This window comes from Mercurialis annua, linkage group LG6 (assembly GCF_937616625.2).
Source record: "Mercurialis annua linkage group LG6, ddMerAnnu1.2, whole genome shotgun sequence".
Lineage (NCBI taxonomy): Eukaryota > Viridiplantae > Streptophyta > Magnoliopsida > Malpighiales > Euphorbiaceae > Mercurialis > Mercurialis annua.
In genome coordinates this window covers 37,120,906-37,148,240 of record NC_065575.1, presented here as the reverse complement: position 1 = coordinate 37,148,240, position 27,335 = coordinate 37,120,906, and the positions used below count along the sequence as shown (strand labels likewise).

The following is a 27,335-nucleotide window of genomic DNA, read 5'->3' as shown; positions in this document are numbered from 1 at the left end:
TTCTTATCTTTTCATGTTTTTTCATGTTTTGCCCCTATTAATGATAGTAACATTTTCCATAGAACTATTTTAAGATGACTAAAGTAAGGGTAAAATAAGGTATTCAATGGAAAAATATTCTAAAAATAGTAATGAGACTTTTTAAATGAGACTTCTTAAAATAGAATATGGGACTTTTTAAATAAGACGGAGGGAGTATAATTTTAATAAAATCAATGTACAATATCTATATTCTAAATTTCTAAGAACAAAGGGTCAACGCGCCCCCTGAACTTGTGACACAGGGTCATCTAACCCAATTTATACTTTTTTGAGCAACTAACCCCAAAACTCTTCATTTTGGAGTCAAATAACCCCATAATTTATATTTTTATTTTAAAAAATAGGTTTAGAACAATTATATCGCAACAATTAGGGAAATATCTAATTACCTTTTTGCATCCATCGCCTCCGATTTATATTTTACACATTTTAAAAATATAATTATGGGTTATTTGACCCAAAATTGAAGAGTTTTGGGGTTAGTTGCTCAAAAAAGTATAAATTGGGTTAGATGACCCCGTGTGCGCGTTGACTCTTTGTTCAAATTTCTAATGAATGATGTAGGAAATCTCAATCCTTTTAAAATTCATAAAATGCAGTGTACACGGGAAAAACAATTTTACAGTTAAAAGCAAGCTGTAATTGGAGCAAGACGAGTAAAACAAAATATAAAAAAATACAATGGGTCCACCCGTGTTGTCCACAACAATGACAAGACACAAAGCAATCAATCCCGTCGGTTTAAACTTTATCACTGCACTCATAATAATAACATATACATGGACCCACACATATTATTAAAAAATTAAAGAGAGCCTATAAATCCAACAGTCGCGCGAAAGTGACTCACATTTAACAAAAAAAAACTCCTCATCCTCCACAAAAATTATTTTCTAAGTTTTAAAAATTAAAAAATCGAATCTCTCCCCAGAATCCTCCTCCTCAAATCTCGTCGTCTTCTCCGGATTGCAAAAGATTTTTAAACAATGGTACAGTGTTCTGTTTATGTTTTTGTTTTTGATTTTAATGGTGTTTAATTGATTGGATTTTGAAGGGAAATGCGTCTGATTAGAGAATTTGAATTAAATTGTTATTTTGATGGTTGAGACAGGTGGCGGTGGTGGAATCTAATGACGGTGGTATTGGAATCAATAGTGTTTTGAACGGAACGTCGTCGGCAACGGCGACGGCGGTTTCAAGAACAAGCGGTGATTTATTGTCTGCAACTTTTAATACAGCAATGGTGGAGGAGCCTTGTATTTCTTGTACCACTTTTAATATTCTGGCTCCTATTTATAAGAGATTAGATACTCAGGTAATAATCTAATTTATCTATATATATAAAAAAATCAATTTTGTTCGCCTTTTTTAATGTTAATTTTTTGATTTTGAAAATTGTAGAATCAAAGTATTCGTGAAAGCGATTTTAAGAGTTTTTGGTTTACCAGAAACCAGAGGATTTTGGATTGGTTGCTTTATGAAAGATCTTCAATTATTTGCCTCCAGGTAGTTTATTCTTTTTCCTGTTCATGTCATTAATAAAATAATAAAATAGATCTGTGTTTACTATTTTTTATTTATTTTGTGGAATTTGGTTTTGATTTTTAGGAATTTTGGGTTGGGAATGAAGAACTTGTAAATATGTATCAGCATAGTCTTGGTGATGCAGGCTATATCACCTTTCAGCTTGGCCGAACCAACAACCGTGGCGACGGTAAATCTCATCTTTTCACTAATTTATTTTGGATCAAGATCCTCTCAAAGTTCACTTGAACATGAGAGGTCATGTTCGGTAAATCTACTTCATCCATTGTAAATGAATGGTCGAGATTAATTTGCACTAGTTGAGACTTTTTTAATCTACACTTTTCATTTGTAATGAATGGTAGAGATTTACCGAGCATGACCTCTCATGTTCAAATGAGCTTGAGAGGATCTTCATCCATTTATTTTCTCTGACTTTCAAATGTCTTACTGATTGCTTAATCTTGGATTTTGGTGCTTAATTATCCTTTGATTTTGCTGTTTTATGTTTACTTAATTGACTTAACCATCTAATTCCACCAGGTGTGAATACCTAATCTGGTCCTTTTCTCCTTGGTCCATCACCCACTGGACATCGGAGTTTTTACCAATTGAATCTTGTAATTGTCATTTACCTAACTTTAATTAACATATTCTGCATTCTTTACGGTTTCTTCATTTTCAATGATAACTTTCGTTTTACTTGAAGTTTTTCAGTGGTTGCTTTGTTTCTTTTATTCTTTTGATTAAGCTTCTGTTCTCTGCTGCTGAATATTTTGGTAATTAGCTGAATCATTTTGCTTGCTTACTTACAGGTCTGCTGACTGCTGTGCATAAAGACTATTTTAGGGTTCTAAATTATCAAGAATTGCTCTTCAATGACTTTGGAGACCGTGTTGCGCAGCTATTACATGTTCAATCTGCTGTTCCTTTTCTGCAAAATCAAATGCAAAATCTAAATGGGAATTCACCACAAGAATTTCTGATTGTAAACACCCACTTGTTATTTCCTCATGATTCCAGCCTATCTATAGTGAGATTGCATCAGGTATACATGTAGTTTATTTTAATTTTATCATAACTTCCATACTATATTTCTTCAAATTATCTCTTGTACGTTACTGTCGATGTAACCTCAAGGTTTTGTATTTTTCTTCCACAGGTTTACAAAATTCTGCAGTATGTGGAAACATATCAGAGAGAGAACAAACTGAGTCATATGCCAATCATTCTCTGTGGGTACGGCTCGTGTTTTACTTTTATATGTTATATGGTATGATTTCTTTCATATGCTAATTATATTGACAGTTTTATTTTATTCTCCTGTCTTTTTTTGCTTTCAGTGATTGGAATGGTAGCAAACGTGGGCATGTCTATAAATTTCTTAGGTCACAAGGATTTGTTTCATCTTATGATATTGCTCATCAATATACCGACAACGATTCAGATGCTCACAAGGTCAGCATACATAGTTACATTTTGAATATCTAGATGATAATGTCTTTACGCACTACGCTTACAATTAATATGTTTTTATGTTCATTTTCTGCATCCTACAGTGGGTGAGTCACAGAAATCACAGAGGCAACATATGTGGTGTTGATTTCATTTGGCTTCGGAATCCTATTAAATCAAGAAAATCGCTAAAGACTAGTTGGTATGAAGCAGCATTTGGAATAATAAAGGTAAGTTGATACAATTTTTCAATAGTTTTCAGGATTCTTACTCCTGAAGCTATATGCTATTCTTTGCTGTTCTTATCATTGGAATTCTTAAACCATACTTGCCATTTCAATTTTCCCTTAAAGCATCACTCTTACGTCTGAACCTACGCTATTCTTTGCTATTCTTATCATTGAAATGAATGAATTATACTTGCGATTCTATTTGGTCTTTGAAGGTCAAGAGGTTAAAATTTGAATTAATGTTCTGAGGTCACTAAAATTAATTTGTTTTTAGAAGTATTAAGTTCACTTTCCATTTCTTAATGTAATAATCTAATTATAAATATTTGAGCTTGAAGAGAAAGTAGTTGACACCTAATTTGTAATGGTCTACAGAAGGCTGTGTGCTTTCTCCTTTTGTCCTCTTGTCCTAAGTAGACTCTTGAAAGAATTTTTTTTTCTTCAGATAATGACTTCTTTATAATCAGTCAACTTGTCCTCTTTTTTCAACTGTGTAACCCTTATCCTCAAACAATTTTTTTCTTGCAAGTTACAACTAACATTGCTATAATGAAGAGGCTAGCGTGTCATCTGTGTATATATGATGAGTTGTACTTTTGTCAAGTTACTGTTAGTTGGTTGATCAATCTATTTATTTATCCAATTCATTAAATTTTAGAGAAGTATTAATGGATATAGTTTGGTTTATTTTGAGGGTACATTAAACCATGCCAAGCTTTCCACTTCTAATACTGTCATCTTTGTTGGTTTCAGTGTCAACTTTTGAAAGCTTCACTGACGGAAAATGATGCATTTGCATTTTTTAAGGCCGATGAGCCTGGTGATTTCATAACGTATTCAGCATTTTGTGAAGGGCTCCGCCAGGTATCTTCATATATAATATGTGAGCTTGTTATTGGAATAAATTTAAATGGAATTATATACTAACATATTCTGATCTAATTCAGGTAAATTTAATTGGTCTTCCTTATGGCCTGAGTTTCCAGCAAACGAAAGAACTATGGATCCAAGCAGATATCGATGGCAATGGCTTCGTTGAGTATGAGGAATTCAAGGTAACCATTTATATCCTGTATCGAGTGTTCTGCATGCTTTAAGTTCTGATACTGTGCTACGTGAATCTGGTCTGTACACGATAAGATTCTCTTTCCGCTTTATATCAATTTTAATATGTTTCTAGCATTACTTGGCCAGCACAATTTGGTTAACAAATAAATGGTAAAATAATGCAGGAGAGGATATGGAAATCGTCATGTCCAGAGCAAGAACAGTGTACTGCAAGTGTAGAGGACTCTGAACAGGGCAAAGAAGAAACAGAAGCTATAGGTTTCGCAGTAAAAAATGCGGTTCTGTTCCCGCGTGAAGCAGAGAAAGGGTTGTGGCCAGAGAATTACTCTCTTTCAGACCATGCTCGACTCACAGTTGTGTTCTCGCCCGTAAGAATGCATAGCTCCCAGCAAATTTTGTGATCATCATCACTGGTGGATCAAACTAGCACATATGTAGAATAGAATCTTAAGAATTTTTGTAAATGAGAAAAGTTAAAGAAACAAACTGTTTAGACAAATTCCGGGTAAAAATTTGATAAGTAGCTGTAAATTAGAACTCCAGCCAAATTTTTCAGGCTGAGAGAAGTATTTATGTTGGATTTGACTCTTGACCCGAAGAAATTCTTAACAAAAACCTTTTTCTCATAAACTTTGTTAATTCCAATAGGACAGTTTCATAATTCCATTTTATCTAATTTGCATGTATTCAAGGCCATTCTTTAACAAATTGATTTTCAGAAAAATTCCACCGGATATAAAACAAATTGACCGAGAAATGCTAGATTTTTTCTTTAGGGTTAATTTGTATATAGAATTCACACCATTAACGTTTGTACCGATTTAGAAACATTATTTAAATCGTCGCATTCTATATCTCAGCCTTTCTAAATTTGATATTGTGTAGCTCATTGCCGTTTTCTAGTTGTTAGAAGCCTATATGGCAAATAGTATTGGGGTACGAGTTGCCGAATTTAAAACAAAGTGCTTAAATTGTTACAAACGCAGAAATTAGAATTTAATATGCAAATAATTTCAAATAAGAATTACACAATACCGTTGAGTTGACATGCAGTTGATGATCCATTTTGCTCCATAGGGCATAAAACAGCCGGAAACAAAATACTCTTTCTTTTATCTTCTTCTATTGTTATTTTTTTTTGTTTTGTTGACATCTAGCACATTATAATGAAAAGGTTGGGGCTTATCTAAAAATTTGAAAAGGTTGGATATAATGTCGAAAATAACTTTATATCACTATTGATATAGTTCCATTTTATTATTTTATTATTCATTCGTTTCAAACTGATAGATAATTTAAAACAAATATAAATATTTTAAAAAATTATTTACACAAGGTAAATTAATTTTTATAAAAAAAACGAATGTCGCACTATCCTCATCTAATATTATAGTAATTTTTGTCTTCTAAATCTTTTGACTTTCTTTTAATGCATCTCACTGTTATTAATAAAATTTATATGATAATTAATCATTCAAATAACAAATAATTGTTTATAGTTTTTGAAATAATCTAGTAAAAGAAAAATAGTGTCCGTCAAAGCAGGACAAAATGAGTACTGATTTTTAAAATAATCTAATGAAATGGAACTTATTTACCAAGCATTCAAAAAATTAACATTAATTTAATATTATTATTAAAATAAATATATAGAGAATATCATTTATAGTGTGAAAGATAATGTATGAGTTAGGGTAAAATATTGTCGATGCACTAGCATAAACTAGGCCTAATACCATAAAAAAGCTCCACCTTATAATCCCTTTTCGATCCTACCTTAGCGTTGAAATTTTATCAATTTTACCCTATTTTGTACTTTATCGTTTTAATTGTACTTTAAAATATTAAATTGACGTCTTTTTATTTTGGAACAATTCAAAAACATTCTCCATGTATAGCATATGTTAATTGTACATGTTTAAAAGTTATTTAGATTTAGTTAAATTAATTAAGAATTTAAATTAGTTTTAATTTGATTATGGTTTTTAGTTAGTTTTTGAAAATAAAAGACTTATTTGTACTTTTTTAAATGGAATTGAATTTAATTTTATCCTTAAACATGGTTAATTGAATGATTTCATCATTTAAGTAAAAAATATTAACAAAAATTAAATAAGTTGGGTACAATTGAAACGATAAAATACAAAATAGAGTAAAATTGATAATTTTTTAATGTCGAGGTAAAATCGAAAAGAGGTTAAAAGATCAAAATTTTGGGATTTGGCCCATAAAGTAACACTATCTCAATTTTTTTAGGTTGGAGATGACATAACACCATTCCCAGAGGTATTTACATAAGGAAAATAATCATGTGAGCAATCTAACTTAGGGTGTACAATAGTCATGTATAACAGAATTAACTGGTCTAATTAAATTAAAATTTCAATTTGACGTGATTACTACGGTTCGATTATGGCTAATAACTGTAAAAAATTTAATTAATTTGATTTAGTTTAATTTTTAGTATGAAATTCTGAATTAATCGAACTGCCGAATTATATATATACACATGATGCTTTTTATTTTATTTTATTTTATTTTAGAAATTTAAGGTAATTTGGTAGACCTTTTCGGATTTAGATATCTATTTGACCTCTAAATTAATTTTTTCATTTAAAAAAACATACTAAAATTAACTTTTAATAATTAATATTAATAAAATCTGGTTATTCATGTATTTGAAATATCTAACTGAACTAAATAATGATTTTAGTTCGGCTCTATACATTTTAGTTATAGTTATGATCATGATTATGGTTTAAAAAAGTTGAGGCATTTGATGGCATTTAATTTTGTTTGGATTCGGTGGCCAAATTGACTAATACACAGCCCTACCTCAACCCATATGAAAACACTAACCATGTTTTACAATAAGGCTAATTTTTTTAAAAAAATAATAATAAAAGTTTAAATTTTATCTAATTTATTCTTAAACACATGATTTTATTTTAATAATGTCTAGTTACGTGATTTTGCATTTGAATATAATTGAAACGAAATTATGTGTTTAATGACAAATTAGATAAAATTGAAAGTTTTAAACTTTTGTGAAATTTTTATAAAAGATTTGATCTTATTTAATCATTTGGCCTACTATTTATATGAACCTATTTTTGATTAATTTTTTTAATTATAATTTATATGGTTGATTATTGTTAATTTTAAGAATATTCAACTTAATCTAATATTTCATTTTACAATCATAATGATAATGAATGGAAATCGAATTACAGAATGATAAAATGACTCGAGTTGTATGGGATCCGCCCATCATAACGAATTCAAAGATATGCAGAAGTAAGAGCCGAGCCATGGAGGACTCCTCTGTCAAAGGCAATTCGAGAAAATTCGCCCAAAATCTCTAGAAGGTTCGAATCAAGTAGGATTCAATAGATCTCAGTAACCAGATCTAAAGCGTTTTGCCAGCAGATTCTGATTACATGAATGATTCAATTACCATAAAGGTTCTATAAGACCCGGATCTCACGGATTTCAGAATCACTTTTCTATTGGGAAACATATTCCTATTTAGGAACACATTTCTAAATAAGACTCTTGTTGAATATGAATCTTTTTCCTATTTAGATTCATGCAACTGAATAGAAATTGTTTTTCTAATCCAACTCAAAAAGCTCACTATAAAAGATATTGAAGTATACACATAATAACATTACGTAAACAATACTCCCTTAAGCTCATTGACAGATTTAAGCATCAGATTGCTCATCGGACAACCATCGTCCGATCAATATTCTATTTTACAGGTCAATCTCCATTGAGAAAGCAGAATTCATCAATAATATTCATAACAATTTGATTGAAAAAATTATTTTATTAACTAGCCGTAAATTCTGTGTATCTATGTAGAAGTTAATTAATATTTCTTTAAATAATAAATTTGTTAATAAACATATATAAAAAAATCTGAAAAAAATTATATGCAAACTAATAAAAGAAAAGTCTATTTTAATGTTAGTATTAAATTATTTGAAAGTATTGATTATCTTAAATATTAATACTTTTTTAATAATAATTTTATGTTAGATAAAAATTAAATAAATTGTAGTGCTAATATAATAAAAATTAAATAAATAATTTATTAAATGTGAACTTGTGAAAACTATAAATTAGTTTTGTTTTTTAAAAATTAATATTTAATAAAATAACTAATTTGTATTGATTAAAAGTTAGTATATATTAAAACACTATGATTTGTAGAGATTAAGTTGATAGTAGACATATATTTTTGGACAGATAGAAAGTGATAAGGGATTGAAGCGTCCAATAATAATTTTTAGAGAATTTTTGTCTAGTGGTTAGCTTGTGGTCCGTTTAGTTGGATTCATGCTAGTCAGATGCACACGGAATTGCAAACTTGATGGATTGAAACGTAATTAGTTGTAAATAGCCTATAAAAATTTAAAAAGATTGTGATCTAAATCTATTGAGGATAGAAAAAATGGATGGCTTGATAAAAGAACTTCCTATTTTCAAATAATTAAATTAGATTTTAATTAAGTTTAATTAGATTTAATTATATTTTAGTTAGATTCAATTAGATTTAATTAAGATTGTAATTGAGGTTAATTAAATAAAATTCTGAAATTCACTCTTTTTTTAGCAGGAAAGAGGGGTGAAATTGATTTAAAAATGCTAACTTCTGGTTGAAATAATGAGAAATTACTCTATACTTTTTATTTTTTGAAAATTTTATAAAAATACAGCTTTTACCTTTAATCTATAAATAATTTACGACTCAAGTAGCAATTTGCCCCTTTAACTCGTAAGCAATGAGCAATTAATATATAAATCAATTTTGTTGGCAAATCAATACACGAACTTGGTGATTATGGGCAATTAGTCTTTTTTGGCAAATTAACTTACAAATTAAGAGGATAAATTGTCAATTTAGTATACAATTAACTTACAAATTGAAAGGGCAATTGTTAAAATGGGGCAAATTGCTCATAATCAATAAGTTCGTATATTGATTTATTTATAAAGTTAATTTATATATTAATTGCCCATTGCATACAAATTGAGGCTCGCCACCTAAGTCAATAATTTACTTAAAAAGTAGGAGAATGGGAGAGCTTTTTTAAAAAAAAAGTAAGATCATGAGAGCCACCTTCTGATGAGTGGGAACCACCGCATACTTTTTTTCACTGTTGTTCTTTACTAAACTTCTCCGGCAAGTCGTCACTGTGAACAAGAAAATCATCACTGCAGCTTCTCAAATCTCAATCATCTTCTACTTATACTCACTCCATGTTTTCAAGTTCCACCCACATTCTCATCGTCACTCTCTTACCACCACTTTTTCACTGTTTCTTTTTCTAGTACAATTAGCTCACCATAACCCGCTCCTTAGCTTCCCGTTTCCTTCAGAAGAATGCAACCGTTAACTCTTCTCGCCTCTCCTCTTCCGGTGAGTAAAACTCCGTTTAATTTCCAACTTCTCACTTCCCCTCTCTAATTTTCTTCCGTTCTCTGCACGTTAATGGCAGGTTTAGATGCAGTCAGTGCCTTCAAATTTACCAGTTGGATGGAGATTCCAGCCAACCAACGAAGAACTACTCGATCATTATTTAAAAAAGAAGAGACTCGGTCTACCTATACACGGCATTGACATCCAAGAACTCCAAATTTTCAACTGTAATCCTTTGGATTTACTCGGTAAGTAGTAGATTATACCGATGAGCTATAAGTCAAATGGTATAAGCGATGGGCAGCAAAACTGTATGATCGTTGGTTAAATTCTCCTAAAAGTAGTAGATTAGATGTGTTTCTTCATTTTTTAGGGTTTTTCGCATAAATATGCAATTGATAACCTAATTGACAAAAATATGTAATGTAGATGGCAAGTCTTCAAATGAGGAGCGGTATTTCTTTTGTATCCGTGAGTTTTACTTGAAAAATGGCCGGAATCAGAGGAAAAGGACGGCCGGAGCTGGATATTGGAAACGGACTGGTGAGAGTCAATCGGTTATATCTGAAGAGAGTGATGAAGAGATTGGAACAAAAAGGATTTTTGTTTATCATACCCCTAACCCTACTAAGTGGGTCATTCATGAATATGAGTACACTGCTCAGCTTCACTCTCCTATTAAGGTAATTTCCTCTAACTATGTTTTATGACATGATTACTAATTTAATTTCACTCTTTGAATATGATTTTTTTATGAAGACACGGTCATTACGGTGGAGTCAAATAAATTATTTTTAACTTTTTTAGTTAATTAGATTTCCAAATTTTTATTTCAGAGTCAAATAAGTCACGCAGTTGAAAGGTTAGTTGACCTCAATTAAGAGAGTTTGAGAATCTAGTTGAATGATAAAATAAAAAATGATTTGATCCAAAAACACGAGTTTAAGGATCTAATTAATTTAAAAAAAGTTAAAATGAATTTATTTGATCACGAGACACAAGTTTATAAGTACCGTGATAATCCTTTGTTAGTTTTTTTAATTAAATTGAGATATATGGTTTTTCAATCATGCAATTAGGCTTGTTCTTACATAATTGCATGTTAAGAAATAGAACTCATGAATCTGGTATTTCAGTGAATTTGGTAGTTTTGTGAATATCTGGCTATTATAAGACAGTTGGGATCCAGTTTGTTCTGTTTCCTACTCAAAATTCTGTTTCATGATAACCTTTAAGCTCTCAAATTTTGCATTTTGCATAGCATTTTAATTATGCTATTTTATGTTCTTGTGTTGTGCAGGGTGATTTTGTTCTATGTAAACTCATGATAAACAGGAAGAAAAAAACATATAGGAATCTAAAGAAAAATGGATATAATTCCAATGGGGAAAAAACAATTAATAAAACTAAGGACATGGAAATAGATTATGAAAATTCTAGATCAAATAAGAAAAGGCGGTGTTTGTCAAACCGTAATGCAGCTTTAGCGTATGGTGATGGTGAACCGAACAACTATTTGTCTACTTATTTTCAAAATCTAAGTCCGGATAATTTAGCCAATTTAGCTACATATACAAATCATTCAAAACATTCTCTTTTTGAATGTTCAAAACAGAATGCTCATCAGAAGAGCATTGATTCAATCTATAACATATCTGATACAAATTTTCCAATGCAATCTCATTGCGAAATTACAAATCCCTTCGAGGAGGATCATGTTTCAAGTTTATCACTTGTTTCTGATCCCTCGATGGTAAATTTTAAAATTCCTTCTGATTCAGAAATTACAAACCTGAATGATATTCATTCTACCTCAACAATATTTACAATTCCTTCTGATTCAGAAATTACAAACCCGAATGATATTCATTCTTCTACAAAATTTACAATTCCTTCTGATTCAGAAATTACAAACCCGAATGATATTCATTCTTCTACAAAATTTACAATTCCTTTTGATTCAGAAATTACAAACCCGAATGATATTCATTCTTCTACAAAATTTACAATTCCTTCTGATTCAGAAAATGCAAACATATATGGTATTTATTCTCCTACAAAATTTACAAACCCTTCTGATTCAGAAAATATGAATCCCTGTGATATTTATCCTTCTGGAACCAAATTCACGATTCCTTCTGGCTCAGAAAATACAAATCCTTATGACAGTGATCCTCCGATTACAAATTTCAAGAATCCTAGTGATTCAAAATTTACAAACCCATTCGACATTAATCCTTCTGCTACAAATTTTACAATTCCTACCTATTCGGAATCTACAATCTCTAACGAGATAGATAATTTATCAACATTTAACAAAGAAGAATTTAGTTGTTTTGATTTGCAAAATCAAAATTCAAGCAAGACCAGTAAAATGCCACTTTACAAAAAATGTAAACCAAGTAGCCAAGAGGCTTTTGGTTTAGAAAATCAAAATCCGTATGAGTTAACTTCTGTTTCAACACATAACAAAGGCGAAACAGGTTGCCTCGGGGATTTTGATTTTGAAAGCAACCTAAGTGAGATGACTGTTGATTCATCTCATGAAAATGGAGATCTAAGGAAAACTAGCACTATATCAGCCTCTGCGGAAGGTGAATGTAGAATTTTCGAGCAAACACCTTCGGATTTTGATTTAGAATATCTAAATCGATATCAGAATACTGATATGTCAAGTTATCAAGAGAAATGGACATTTAATGTTCAAGAAACTGCATTACAAAAAACAGAAAACCAACATATATTACAAAAAACAGAAAATCAACATATAGAGATGGATATTTCAATTCTTCAAGATATTCGGAGTGACTCGTTCACTTTTAATATCCAAGAATCTATATCTGAAAACGCGGAAAAGATGGGCATTGAAGAAGCTTCATTTTGTGAGGTGAGAAACGACAATGCTCTGTGAACTGTTGGTTAAAGTTATCATTTTAAAGAACATTTTATGCTCACTTGCTGTGTTTCTTTCTGCAGTTAGATTTAAACTTCTGGAATGACTAACTAACATCGGATGAAATAGACGGAAGCCGCCTTAACTCTGCGCTACAGCAGCCTATGGATATAACCAACGGCGTCGTATCTGCTTGAACAGAATGCGTAAAGTAGAATGTTTATGCATGGTTAAAGAGTGAGGCATGGCATGAGTATTGTTGATAAAAGCTTCCAGCTATTAGTCTAGTGATAGGGTGAGTTGCAAATATTAGACTCCAGCTTGAAGCTTCAGTGTTCCATATTACTATCATTTAAAAATAATCCGCAGCTATGATATTACAGTATTATGGCCTAACGATCTTGAAAATTTAAGTATTTACGGATTTTATCAGATATAAACCAAACTTTTTAGTTTTGCCAATTGTGGCCTAACTTGAAAGATGAATATAGTCAAATTCACTCAATTGAATCAATTGAGTTTGATCTTACTCACCACCATTAAATAGCTACCTCTTTTAAATTCCATTATGTGAATTTGGGTACAATAAATAGCTATTTAATAATCGACATATGAGTAAAATCAGTCCTCAATTGATTCATTTGGTGAATTTGGCTACAACTGAAATAAAATCATTATAAATGACAAAATCAAAACTCTTTAGTTAGTATTAATAAAAATATTTGAATTTTATTTTTGTCATGAGGCATATTATCAAGTTATGTAATGCTAATATTGTAGTGATGATTCAGCTTTATCTCTATTGAGAAGATATTAAATTATTAATTCTCATCTGGATTTCATGTATTAGTATAGTATAAATGTTCTGTTGTGACTGTGAGTACTTACTTTTTTTCACCGGTGAGATGGTGAATTTCAGCTAAATTCATCTCATTACTTTCTTTTACTCTGTTGCCAATGTTCTTGGTTTATCTTCACTTAGATCCAGTCAACGTCATCGTTGACTATTGTTTTTCTTTCGTTTTATTGACCAATTAATGTTTTTCTTTCAACTCTTCAATTCTTCCCTTAAAGGGATCAAATTTAAAGAAAAGAAGACGCTTGAATATTCTAGACAATTCCCTAATTGAATGCTAAAATTAAGGATATAATGGTAAATATCAACCAAAGGTGGTGGGAACCACACACATATTGTAAGCCAAATGCTTAAAGACCCTTCTTCAAGAAGTTGTCCGCTCAATTCAGATTTTTTTTTTTAGAATTCATCAAACTTCATTAATCTGATATGAAACAGTTACATTTATAAAAAATTCGGAAAAATTCGAAAACTAAATCTGATGACCTGACATGAAACAGACAATATGCTGCCTAATTCGCAGATCTATTTATGAAAATAAAAAATAAATTATCTAACTGTTTCGCCAATAAAATACCGTTCTTCGCTCAATCTTCACCATCACCCGCAAACTGATTTATAAAATCAGAAACTACAGCCATGACATCGGATACAACCAACACATGAAAACCCTTCATAAAAAGAGACAACAACCTTTCATATAGAAAGGACAACAACCTTTCACATAGAAAGGACAACAAACCCTTCACATAGAAAGGACAAAATAGAATTTTCAAAACAAAATACAATATTAAAACAATAAAAAAACTACTATAGCTCATGAATAATTTCATCTTTGTTGTTGAAAGATTTCCAATTTATTTTCGGTTTTTGATTTATGAAAATTTCAATTGAATTTACGCTTCGTCGATAAATGTTAATCCATCAAGAAAAAAATGAAAAACGTTTGGCTACTTATTATACTATATAAAATTAAAATAACATAAAAGAAAAAATGGCTACCGTCAATAGCACGACCTGATCCATTGACGGCAGCCGAAAAAAAACTGAGAAAAGAGTTATTGTAATAACCTAAATTTTTGAGGTATTACGTGTAGTGCCACGAGGCATAATCGTAAAGATTAAGAACGATAATATCAAATTAGGATTGGATAATAAGGACTTAGACCGAAGCGGGTCTATTGGAATTATCGTAGAATAATAATTTAAATGAAAAATTATTATGCGAAAATTGGATTTAATCAAGACAAAAAGGGAATAAAATAAAATAATTTGAAAAGCCAGAGTTAATAATATTCACGTCAAGGTCCGTGAAATATTATTAATAAATGATCGTCAAGTTTCGTAAGTATACAAAATCGTTTTAGAAGAAAGTTTGACGATTAGTTAAGAATAAGGGTTAAAGTGCAAATTAGCCACTTTAAGGACTAAAGTGGACTTTTAACCACAAACTTCCGGAGGAAGTTGTGTTTTACTCTATTTTCTCAAGATAAGAAAATAATATCGGTAAAGTTGTTATTGATAGTCATTAAAATGAAAATTGGACGAAAAAGTGAGAAAAAGTGCAAGTTAGCTCAAAATGGAAATTTGAGCGTTTTTGGCCAAAATTGCCAAAATAAATTGTTGGAGGGTGATATTATAAGGTATGATACTATTGTTATTTATTTGGGAAATAAATAATACGGAATTTATCGAGATTGAATGATTAAGTGATTGATGGACTAAATCGGACAAAATAAAAGTTAGAAAGTGAAGTAAAAGGAGGTGACAACTTCAAGGACTAAAAGAGACTCTTTCCCCACTTATTATCATCAATTAAGAATGAATATTCATTCATTCAAAACAGAAATTGCAGCCAAGATCCGTAACTCTCCTTCTCCATTTCTCTCCAAATTTCACATGTCCATAACTTTCTCGTTTCTCAACGAAATTGAGCGATTCTTGCGGCCACGGAACGAGAAAACGATTATCTACAGATATGTGGCATCAATTTGAGGTAAAAATAGATTTATTTGGTTGAATATTGAGCTGTTAGTTTCGGAATTTTTAGGTAAAAAGATGATAATGATTAATTGTTGATTGTAGTGAGTTTATAAGCTTAAATTGGATGCAAAATGATGATGGAGATAAGGTTTTCAAGGTAAGCTAATCAATTTTAGGTTTCATGGATATTTTCATGGATTGATAATAATAGAGATTAGGGTTTATAAGTCTTAATTGGGGATTTTGTTGATTGTTCATTACAAGGTGAAATTGAGCTTTAATGGAGGATTGTTCATGATGAATTGAAGCTTGGAAACTTCGGCCATGGAGTATCTTTAAGGTAAGGGATTTTTCTGAAATTGGATGAGTTTGAATTGATGAAATTAAATGAGAATTGAGTAGAGTTTTGTGATGATTAGTGATGTTTGATGATTGAATTGTGTATAGGATTAGTTGTTGATTGAATTGTTAAATGAATTGATGGTGAGTTTGAGGATTGTGTTTGTGTGTTGTTGACCTTAAGCCCTGGGTAGGCTCTGTCCAGCCCCTCCCATGCCCCGGATTGTCTTTCGTTTAGTTAGTTTTAATAGACGTTACTACGGAAACTAGTTGGACGTTTTGTAGAATCTGTCCTTGCAGAACAACCATCTTGTGTGAACCATATCTCGAGTTTTGTAACTCCAAATCAAGTTCCGTTTGTTGATACGGAAACTTTAGGATGTTAACTATAATTGTCTAAGTTTGAGTTTCTGTTGAATCGGACTCTACGGTATTCATTTTAGGCAGAACATTTTTGGGTGTAATCTGCCCTGCTATTTCGGGACAGCTCAAGGTCTTAATTTATGAGCTTGTTTTCAACACCTTCGGGTGCGTTTCATGGTCCGAGACCTAAATGAAAGTTGTAGGCGACGTTCTAAACTTTAAGAATGTCAATTTTTTTTAGGGGTCGGACTATTTTAAGTAAGCGGTTTCGATAGCCGAAGTTGGCTAGAAATATAATTTTTGGTTAAGTTAATAATAGTTAGAATTTTATTAATTCTTGCTATTATTATATTTGCGTAGATCGGACGAGCGACTATCGAAAAGGTTTGAGGCAAACGGATCGAGATATCGTCATAATTATTTGAAGAATTTGGATAGCAAGTGGTGAGTACACTTTAAATTACTCGCTAATATTCGTAAAGCTACGTATTTTAATACGAAAGCTATATGAATATTTTTATGTTTAAATGTATGTTCTTAAAATGCATATATATGTATGTTTCGAAAATGATGTTTTATCGTATTGTGCTATTTTGATAATAATACAAGTAAATGAAAAGAGTATATATATTTAAACACCGGGGATGGGTAAATTAAAATGACATGAATCGAATCAAATATGAATAAGGAAATATAGTACATTCCGATATGTACTATCAAACATAATAAATACCCATATGTGCGTGTGTTATAGATGTATGCTTGTAGATGTAATGTGCATGCCATGGTCCATAAAGGATCAATATAACATAACGAAAAATACAAAATCAACTAGTAAACGTAAAATGAGAATTGTACTATGGTACACCCAATAATAAGAACTGAGATACAAGGTTGAACTCGGTAGCATTATCCCGGGACCTGTATCTCATCCATTCTCGATGATAATCCTCGGAACTCATACGAAATAAAAAGTAAGTGCGATACATCGAGAATCAATACGAAACAAGATCGAGACACAATGTGAACAAACACTCCTATTAAATGTCAATAGGAATTATATGAATCGACAGTTAAGTTCAATAGACCTGCAGGGTGCAGAGTCCGAATGCAGACACGAAGGTAACTCGGTTGAACTATCTCGGGACCCGTGTCTAAGGAGTAACTCGGTTGAATTATCTCGGGACTCCTATCGATCGTTTGGGATTGAGAAATGGTACAAGTAACTCGGTTGAATTATCTCGGGACTGTACCATATGGTTATGGGTAACTCGGTTGAACTATCTCGGGACCCAACCATAAGGATCAAGTCACAAGAGACTTGCCAATGATTTAGTTCGACTTAGAATCATGATGATATAAACTAAGATTTAAGATTCGGTCGAAAACTAATGAAACAAAACGAGAGAAGAAAAATATCAAAACCATAATAAGAAATCGAAGATGTCAAATACGTATAAACTATAAGTTTATGAAATAAACAAAGAGATATGAAGGAAAGTAAAGAGGGTATGCAATATGATTTTAAAAGAGTATTTTCTATATATAAAATGGGTTTTCAACGGTTTTAACCCTTTATGTGATATTGCGTGTAATTTGGTGAACTCACTCAGTTTTATACTGACCCCGTTGCTCCTCCCATTTTTCAGGGATAGCATGATATTATTTGGAAAGTCAAGCTTCCGAAGTTTTAATTCTCGGAAGTCATTTGCACAAGAAGTGAAAGAAGGTTTTCATTCTAGCAGTCCGCAGTAGTCTAGATGTTTTTGTCTATGTATTTGACTAGCGCATTTTAACTCTGATATTTTTGTAAAATGGGGTCACATGTATTTTGATAAATGAAAAAAATGATTTGATTTGCGAAAAATTTACACAGGTTTTTAGGCTTGCTACGGGTTTCGGAGCTACCACTCCCATTCCCTAGCGCCGGTTGCGGCTCGAGAAATCGGGTCGTGACAAAGGTGGTATCAGAGCAATGGTTTAGAATTCCTAGGCCATTGTTCTTTTATGATTGAAGTATAGGAAAGTGTCGATCAATATATAGGAACTACTGCGGATTATAGGGATTTCCAGTCATGTCTTTTGAACGTTATCAATGTTTTCATCGATTTTTCAAACGTTTTACAAAGACGTCCCCTCCTATATGTGCTATTAGGAGTCGAGTTAGATGTGTGCGCGAGCACAATATATGTTTGTGTTTACTCGAGTAAGCAATACGCTTTCGAGTATCTATAGTCTGCGAAGAGTTATATACTCTCGAGACTCATATGATAAAAGAATATCGTTATGGACTATGATTGAATTAATTGATTTAATAGTATATGATTGATGAGATATGCGATGCGTTACTAGACACGATCACTCAGGAGAGTGATATGCTCACAGGTATGTAAGCCTGTGATAATTTATACGATACATAAAATTTATATATTGTAATCGATTGTTATGAATAGAAATAGTTTCTTATGGTTCAATGATGAAAGTTTGCTAAGCCTATGCTGGGCGAAATGCTCTCAAGACTTAAGAAAGGCGACATAGTCGGATTTATAGGAAAGATAGATAAGGGAAGGCAGCCAAAAGGGCTAGCACTATTAGTTTGTCATCGGAACAAGGAAGTTCAAACTATGCAAGTTTCATACACTCGTTATGCGATAGGAGATGCTCGACTAGCTGTCAAGCTAGGACATACATATGTCTTCGATGTGGACAACAAGGTTACCACGTGAAGGAATGCCCACATCCCGAGTAGTTTGATACCACGGGAAACACGAAACAATCTTTTTCCTAAAAGACGGAGTTTGTCGCGACGACTTCTAGTTAGACACAACCAGATATACGATGTAATCGAGACAAACATCATGAAGTCCAAACACTAGAAGCTCGAAAGTGATCAGACCTTTTGAGCTAGCCTAGTGTAAACGCGAACGTTTAGGACGTGTCTTTTGAATGACGTCAGAATCAGATGAATAGAGTTACATCTTTACATGTGTAAAGAATGTAAATAGTTGCGAACGATAGAAAGATAGTTAATAGATAGTGCAGAGTCGTATGTCGAGAGAAACTTACGTAAACCCCATTTTATGAAAGGAAAGGTATTTGATCGAAATAAAATGTTTTGAAAAGACATAATTGTGCCCGGACACGATTCATAACAACATCGCATTGACACGAATAGAATTACATCACTACATCCATATTGCATTCACTAATAGGACATGCATCATATACATTGTGTGTCTGAAAAGAAAAGAGGAGTGTCATTGCAACTCTTGTGATGAGAGAAGTCATCACACCGGCGCACAATTATGACATGATTTGAGAAATGAAAGGTATCATGGTTTTAAGCGGATAAGTTTTTAAACGTAAGTAAGCTCAGACAGGGACTCTGTATATAGAGGCATAGGACAAGACTGATCATCTTGTTAGGCCTATATGAAAACATACGTATGTAACACGACAAGTATATAGAACGACGAGTAGTGTAATGCGAATCGCAACGTATTGAGATTTGAATTGCAAATCTCTAAGGTGGTCTTGTATATTAAATACAAGAACAACGACGCTACTTTACAAACATGTAAAGTGACAGCGGACGTGTTTAAATTCGAAGCACGTTTACCTCTAGGACGAGGAAATCGAACATAGAAGTTAGTTACGTTAGGGGATATGAACCCTACGAACAAACATACGTTGTTCAAAAAGGTCGAATAAAGAGAATTGATTCATAATAATTATGAATCAAGTAGTAATAAGATGGTTATGATGGTTAGCATAAGAAGTTACTCGATAAGTATATCGAGACACTTTCACCTAAAAACAGTATTAGATGAATGATTGTGTAAACCTAACTATAAAGTTAACAGTTGGTGAATAATTAATCAGAGTACCGCAGCGGAAGTATGGAAGGAAGTGAATGATAAAGTTTGATTAAGTGATATTAGAAGATTATGAAAATTCGAGGACGAATTTTTATAAGGAGGGAAGATTGTAATAACCTAAATTTTTGAGGTATTACGTGTAGTTCCACGAGGCATAATCGTAAAGATTAAGAACGATAATATCAAATTAGGATTGGATAATAAGGACTTAGACCGAAGCGGGTCTATTGGAATTATCGTAGAATAATAATTTAAATGAAAAATTATTATGCGAAAATTGGATTTAATCAAGACAAAAAGGGAATAAAATAAAATAATTTGAAAAGCCAGAGTTAATAATATTCACGTCAAGGTCCGTGAAATATTATTAATAAATGATCGTCAAGTTTCGTAAGTATACAAAATCGTTTTAGAAGAAAGTTTGACGATTAGTTAAGAATAAGGGTTAAAGTGCAAATTAGCCACTTTAAGGACTAAAGTGGACTTTTAACCACAAACTTCCGGAGGAAGTTGTGTTTTACTCTATTTTCTCAAGATAAGAAAATAATATCGGTAAAGTTGTTATTGATAGTCATTAAAATGAAAATTGGACGAAAAAGTGAGAAAAAGTGCAAGTTAGCTCAAAATGGAAATTTGAGCGTTTTTGGCCAAAATTGCCAAAATAAATTGTTGGAGGGTGATATTATAAGGTATGATACTATTGTTATTTATTTGGGAAATAAATAATACGGAATTTATCGAGATTGAATGATTAAGTGATTGATGGACTAAATCGGACAAAATAAAAGTTAGAAAGTGAAGTAAAAGGAGGTGGCAACTTCAAGGACTAAAAGAGACTCTTTCCCCACTTATTATCATCAATTAAGAATGAATATTCATTCATTCAAAACAGAAATTGCAGCCAAGATCCGTAACTCTCCTTCTCCATTTCTCTCCAAATTTCACATGTCCATAACTTTCTCGTTTCTCAACGAAATTGAGCGATTCTTGCGGCCACGGAACGAGAAAACGATTATCTACAGATATGTGGCATCAATTTGAGGTAAAAATAGATTTATTTGGTTGAAAATTGAGCTGTTAGTTTCGGAATTTTTATGTTTAAAGATGATAATGATTAATTGTTGATTGTAGTGAGTTTATAAGCTTAAATTGGATGCAAAATGATGATGGAGATAAGGTTTTCAAGGTAAGCTAATCAATTTTAGGTTTCATGGATATTTTCATGGATTGATAATAATAGAGATTAGGGTTTATAAGTCTTAATTGGGGATTTTGTTGATTGTTCATTACAAGGTGAAATTGAGCTTTAATGGAGGATTGTTCATGATGAATTGAAGCTTGGAAACTTCGGCCATGGAGTATCTTTAAGGTAAGGGATTTTTCTGAAATTGGATGAGTTTGAATTGATGAAATTAAATGAGAATTGAGTAGAGTTTTGTGATGATTAGTGATGTTTGATGATTGAATTGTGTATAGGATTAGTTGTTGATTGAATTGTTAAATGAATTGATGGTGAGTTTGAGGATTGTGTTTGTGTGTTGTTGACCTTAAGCCCTGGGTAGGCTCTGTCCAGCCCCTCCCATGCCCCGGATTGTCTTTCGTTTAGTTAGTTTTAATAGACGTTACTACGGAAACTAGTTGGACGTTTTGTAGAATCTGTCCTTGCAGAACAACCATCTTGTGTGAACCATATCTCGAGTTTTGTAACTCCAAATCAAGTTCCGTTTGTTGATACGGAAACTTTAGGATGTTAACTATAATTGTCTAAGTTTGAGTTTCTGTTGAATCGGACTCTACGGTATTCATTTTAGGCAGAACATTTTTGGGTGTAATCTGCCCTGCTATTTCGGGACAGCTCAAGGTCTTAATTTATGAGCTTGTTTTCAACACCTTCGGGTGCGTTTCATGGTCCGAGACCTAAATGAAAGTTGTAGGCGACGTTCTAAACTTTAAGAATGTCAATTTTTTTTAGGGGTCGGACTATTTTAAGTAAGCGGTTTCGATAGCCGAAGTTGGCTAGAAATATAATTTTTGGTTAAGTTAATAATAGTTAGAATTTTATTAATTCTTGCTATTATTATATTTGCGTAGATCGGACGAGCGACTATCGAAAAGGTTTGAGGCAAACGGATCGAGATATCGTCATAATTATTTGAAGAATTTGGATAGCAAGTGGTGAGTACACTTTAAATTACTCGCTAATATTCGTAAAGCTACGTATTTTAATACGAAAGCTATATGAATATTTTTATGTTTAAATGTATGTTCTTAAAATGCATATATATGTATGTTTCGAAAATGATGTTTTATCGTATTGTGCTATTTTGATAATAATACAAGTAAATGAAAAGAGTATATATATTTAAACACCGGGGATGGGTAAATTAAAATGACATGAATCGAATCAAATATGAATAAGGAAATATAGTACATTCCGATATGTACTATCAAACATAATAAATACCCATATGTGCGTGTGTTATAGATGTATGCTTGTAGATGTAATGTGCATGCCATGGTCCATAAAGGATCAATATAACATAACGAAAAATACAAAATCAACTAGTAAACGTAAAATGAGAATTGTACTATGGTACACCCAATAATAAGAACTGAGATACAAGGTTGAACTCGGTAGCATTATCCCGGGACCTGTATCTCATCCATTCTCGATGATAATCCTCGGAACTCATACGAAATAAAAAGTAAGTGCGATACATCGAGAATCAATACGAAACAAGATCGAGACACAATGTGAACAAACACTCCTATTAAATGTCAATAGGAATTATATGAATCGACAGTTAAGTTCAATAGACCTGCAGGGTGCAGAGTCCGAATGCAGACACGAAGGTAACTCGGTTGAACTATCTCGGGACCCGTGTCTAAGGAGTAACTCGGTTGAATTATCTCGGGACTCCTATCGATCGTTTGGGATTGAGAAATGGTACAAGTAACTCGGTTGAATTATCTCGGGACTGTACCATATGGTTATGGGTAACTCGGTTGAACTATCTCGGGACCCAACCATAAGGATCAAGTCACAAGAGACTTGCCAATGATTTAGTTCGACTTAGAATCATGATGATATAAACTAAGATTTAAGATTCGGTCGAAAACTAATGAAACAAAACGAGAGAAGAAAAATATCAAAACCATAATAAGAAATCGAAGATGTCAAATACGTATAAACTATAAGTTTATGAAATAAACAAAGAGATATGAAGGAAAGTAAAGAGGGTATGCAATATGATTTTAAAAGAGTATTTTCTATATATAAAATGGGTTTTCAACGGTTTTAACCCTTTATGTGATATTGCGTGTAATTTGGTGAACTCACTCAGTTTTATACTGACCCCGTTGCTCCTCCCATTTTTCAGGGATAGCATGATATTATTTGGAAAGTCAAGCTTCCGAAGTTTTAATTCTCGGAAGTCATTTGCACAAGAAGTGAAAGAAGGTTTTCATTCTAGCAGTCCGCAGTAGTCTAGATGTTTTTGTCTATGTATTTGACTAGCGCATTTTAACTCTGATATTTTTGTAAAATGGGGTCACATGTATTTTGATAAATGAAAAAAATGATTTGATTTGCGAAAAATTTACACAGGTTTTTAGGCTTGCTACGGGTTTCGGAGCTACCACTCCCATTCCCTAGCGCCGGTTGCGGCTCGAGAAATCGGGTCGTGACAGTTATGAACGGCTAGGGTTTTTCAGAGAAAAAAAGAGAGAAGAGAGGCTAGAGTTTTTGTATCTTTTAGATTTTTCGCACATTTCAAATTATTACTATATTTTATGTAATTCGTGATTTTAAATGAAATTTATTTTTAATAGAACAAAAAAATTCGAAAATTTGTAATTTTTTAAAATTAATTAATTATTGAATGATGAATTATTTTTAAAAAAGTTTTTCAAAAATTATCTTATAAATTGATTGATTTTATATTCTAACTAAATGGTGAAATTTATCTAAATAGCGAAATTTATAAATTCATGAAGTTCTATAGACTCGAAATTAATAAATTAGATATAAATCTATAAATTTCGTTTTTAGCCTAAGTTAGGTCTTAATATAATTATAATATCAAATATGTATTTATTCTAAATTTAAAAGACATCTTTTTATCTAAAATATTAGCTACATTAAAGAATCTCAATTGAACTATTTAAAATTATTAATTTTTTTAGTTTCATAAGTTTGATAATTAATTGAAAATTCAATGGGCTTTCTATAATTTAAATTTAGAATAAAAAAATGAAAAAGATTTTTAAACATATAGAAAGCTATTTTTAGAATCTATTTTATTTTTAAATAATAACATTTTAAACTTTTGGAATAAGTTGGTTGTTTTTTAAATATATATTGATTTTTATTTTTAAATATAAAAGCTGAATACATAAATAAATTAAATATAAAACAAATTAATGTTATTAATATTTTATTTGTTAATTATTATTTATAAAAATAAATTAAAATAAAAAATCAACACTGGGGATTTTATTAATTAAATTAAAAAATTAACTTGTTAGTTTTAAGATGCTATTTAACATAAATAGCACCATTGAAAAGGTTTTTGGGAGATTCTTTCGGAAGGAAAATTTACATTTTATTTGGAGTAAACAAATTTGGAGTTCCTTAGGGGAATAGTGAATTTTTTTAATAGATATATTTACACAAAATATAGTACTATTATATTTACAACACTAGCTTTAGTCCCGTGCGTTGCACGATTTTTTTAATTATTAACACTTTAAAATATTTCAATTAAAAGAGTTTTGTTTATATTTTTTATTTGGATACTCCTTTATTTTTATCAGAATTTGGATTTTTTTTTATTTATTTATAAGCTAACATATATTTATATATTTGTTTAATTTTAATAGGTCGTTATTTTTTATTTTAACAAATAAATGTTCATTTTAATTATTTTGAAAAACATGAAAAATTATTTAAATTAAAAGTTTAAAATTTTATTTAATTATTTTAAATGCCCCATTAAATTCATCAATTTTACCATATTAACTAAAAATAAATATAATTGTAAAGTTTTTTACCAAAATATTATAGCAATTTAAAGAAAAAAATCACCAAATTTGATTAGCAAATTTACAGTTAAATTTGACAATCTTAACATACCAATTTAAAAGCAACGTTATAAAATTTTAAAAAAATAAATATGACAATGATCTATTCATTAGAAAAATGAATGGTATAGATCAAAAAATAGAATTTTAATCAAATTAATTTACACCGTTCATTTTACAATAAACGGTATAGATCGTGAATATAACCCCCTCAAATTTAAATGAACTTGAGAGAATTTCAATCCTTATGATTTGATGATTTTTCCATTTCTCAATTATAATCACATTTTTCTTATCTAATACAAATAAAAGAAAATTTTGTATGTACCATGATTAGTCCATTTTTTTTCTATATTCGCTCTATACCTAAAAGAGTTAATATCAATTAGAAAAAAGATTAGGGAGTTTTAAATTATTATTTGTTATCAAAATTAAAAATATTTATTTTATTACTAAGTTTTCCTTTCTAATCCCACCAATTATTTTATATAATTTAATCATGTTTACAAAATCAAATAAGATAAAATTTAAAAAATTTATCAAATTAGATTAAAAACTAATGCATGCATTGAATTTGACCAATCTTATCATACCGAATAACAAAAATAATATAAAAATTAAAAAGAAACTAATACTATCAAATTATATTAAAAATAATACTTTAAATTCACCAATTTTGGCATTCCAATTAAAAAGAAATCGTTTAGTTTAAAGAAAACAATATTATAAAATTTGATTAGCAAATCAATTGATACATCATATTTCTCCAAGATTACCATATGAATTGGAAAGAAATATATAGCAATTTAAAAGAATAAATTATCAAATCAAACTAACAAATCAATTTAGTCTTACCCTACTAATTTAAAATTAAAAATTAAAAGAAATATAAATAAAAATAATTGTGAGAATGCCAAGTATCAATTAAAAACAAAAAAAGGTAGATCTTGTCATATTAATCTATAAGAAACTATACAGAAATATCAAAGGAACAAATATGAGAATAATTATGAGAGCACCGTATGTGAATCAAACAAAATGAATGAGAATAAAATTAAAATTTTAAATAATAAAAAAACTGGTGATAGAAAAACCTTATGATTGAGCAAGTTTTCCCAATATCTACATAAAAATTATTAGTTAGAACATGATATTGAAATTATAGGAAAAAAAAGAAATAAGAACAACTCAAGAACTATAAAAAAAAATTATAGTGAATAAGAAAAAGAAAAAAAGAACTACTTGAGATTTTGTATCTCTCACTTGAAGAAGAATAAAAATATGAGTATATATAATGGTGATTTATGGGTATATGAAGATTTTTTTTTAATATTAATGGGTGTATTAAATTTTATAATTGGGTTATAGGTATTGAATGCATTTAATTTTATAATTGTGTAATTACTAAAAGTTATTGTTGTAGACTTAAATTATGCAATAATTTAGCATAATGTGGAGAAATAGAGATAACCGTTACAAATAATGTGTTAGCAATTAATTTACAAATTAAATTAGCAAATAACTTAGAGAATTTTTGTTAAAGTGTACAAAACTGTTACCATTTTACCTAAGCTAATTAATAGAAAAAATCAACATTATTTATGTTATCAATTAACATTTAGAAGAGTTTAATCATTCATGCATAATAGATGCATGGTTAGACCTATATTTGATTAAAATTAGAATGTTTGTAATCATTAAATATTCAATAATATTTAAACTATACAATATATATATTTTCTATTTTAAGTAAAATTCTAATTTATAGTTTATTTGTATGTTATAAGAAGGTGATTAGACAATAATTAAATTTAAACCCGTAATTTGTGTTAAAGTTGATTTATTTATTTATTTTGAAAATAAATTGTACCAAAATTAAAAAGAAGCATGAAAATTGCACAACATAACATAGTTTCATGTTTTAAGAGACTTCTATATGCAGGTCACCGTAGCCCATCCACGTTAAGGAGTCAACTTTGCAATTAATTCTAATTTATTAGCTATTCGATAGTTTTGGCTATTATTTTAATTAAATTACCACAAAAATATCTTTATAAATCTCTTTTTATTTGGTAACTGTTTTATTTTTTAATAACCTAATTTCTTTGTTGTTACCTTATTCAACATCTAATTAGACATAAAATAAAATATAATCTTGTGTACAAAATATAAAAATGTGATGACGAAAGGAAAA

The 27,335-nt window shown here is 30.5% G+C and overlaps 2 protein-coding genes and 1 long non-coding RNA gene across 5 annotated transcripts; all 3 read left to right on the top strand.

Moving 5' to 3' along the window:
• Positions 1-882: 882 nt before the first annotated feature.
• Positions 883-4,949, top strand: LOC126688141 (uncharacterized calcium-binding protein At1g02270-like). Its single transcript, XM_050382740.2, has 11 exons — positions 883-1,031; positions 1,154-1,357; positions 1,444-1,548; positions 1,651-1,756; positions 2,382-2,614; positions 2,729-2,805; positions 2,910-3,024; positions 3,126-3,251; positions 4,005-4,115; positions 4,199-4,306; positions 4,484-4,949. The coding sequence occupies exons 1-11, from the start codon at positions 1,029-1,031 to the stop codon at positions 4,718-4,720; spliced, it is 1,425 nt and encodes a 474-aa protein (XP_050238697.1). The 5' UTR covers positions 883-1,028; the 3' UTR covers positions 4,721-4,949.
• A 4,453-nt stretch (positions 4,950-9,402) lies between these two features.
• Positions 9,403-13,102, top strand: LOC126653898 (uncharacterized). Its single transcript, XM_050347894.2, has 5 exons — positions 9,403-9,747; positions 9,827-9,995; positions 10,177-10,430; positions 11,048-12,634; positions 12,724-13,102. Exons 2-5 carry the CDS (start codon positions 9,833-9,835, stop codon positions 12,748-12,750), a joined length of 2,031 nt encoding a protein of 676 aa, XP_050203851.1. The 5' UTR covers positions 9,403-9,747; positions 9,827-9,832; the 3' UTR covers positions 12,751-13,102.
• A 1,478-nt stretch (positions 13,103-14,580) lies between these two features.
• LOC126653949 (uncharacterized) lies at positions 14,581-23,648 on the top strand. Of its 3 annotated transcripts, XR_007632375.2 has the most exons (9): positions 14,583-15,492; positions 15,582-15,636; positions 15,744-15,819; positions 16,542-16,625; positions 17,831-21,101; positions 21,191-21,245; positions 21,353-21,428; positions 22,151-22,234; positions 23,440-23,648. It is a non-coding gene; the product is annotated as an uncharacterized LOC126653949 (long non-coding RNA). The 3 variants fall into 3 exon arrangements; XR_007632376.2 differs by lacking the exon at positions 16,542-16,625 and having other exon boundaries at positions 14,581-15,492; XR_007632377.2 differs by lacking the exon at positions 22,151-22,234 and having other exon boundaries at positions 14,582-15,492.
• Positions 23,649-27,335: the final 3,687 nt, after the last annotated feature.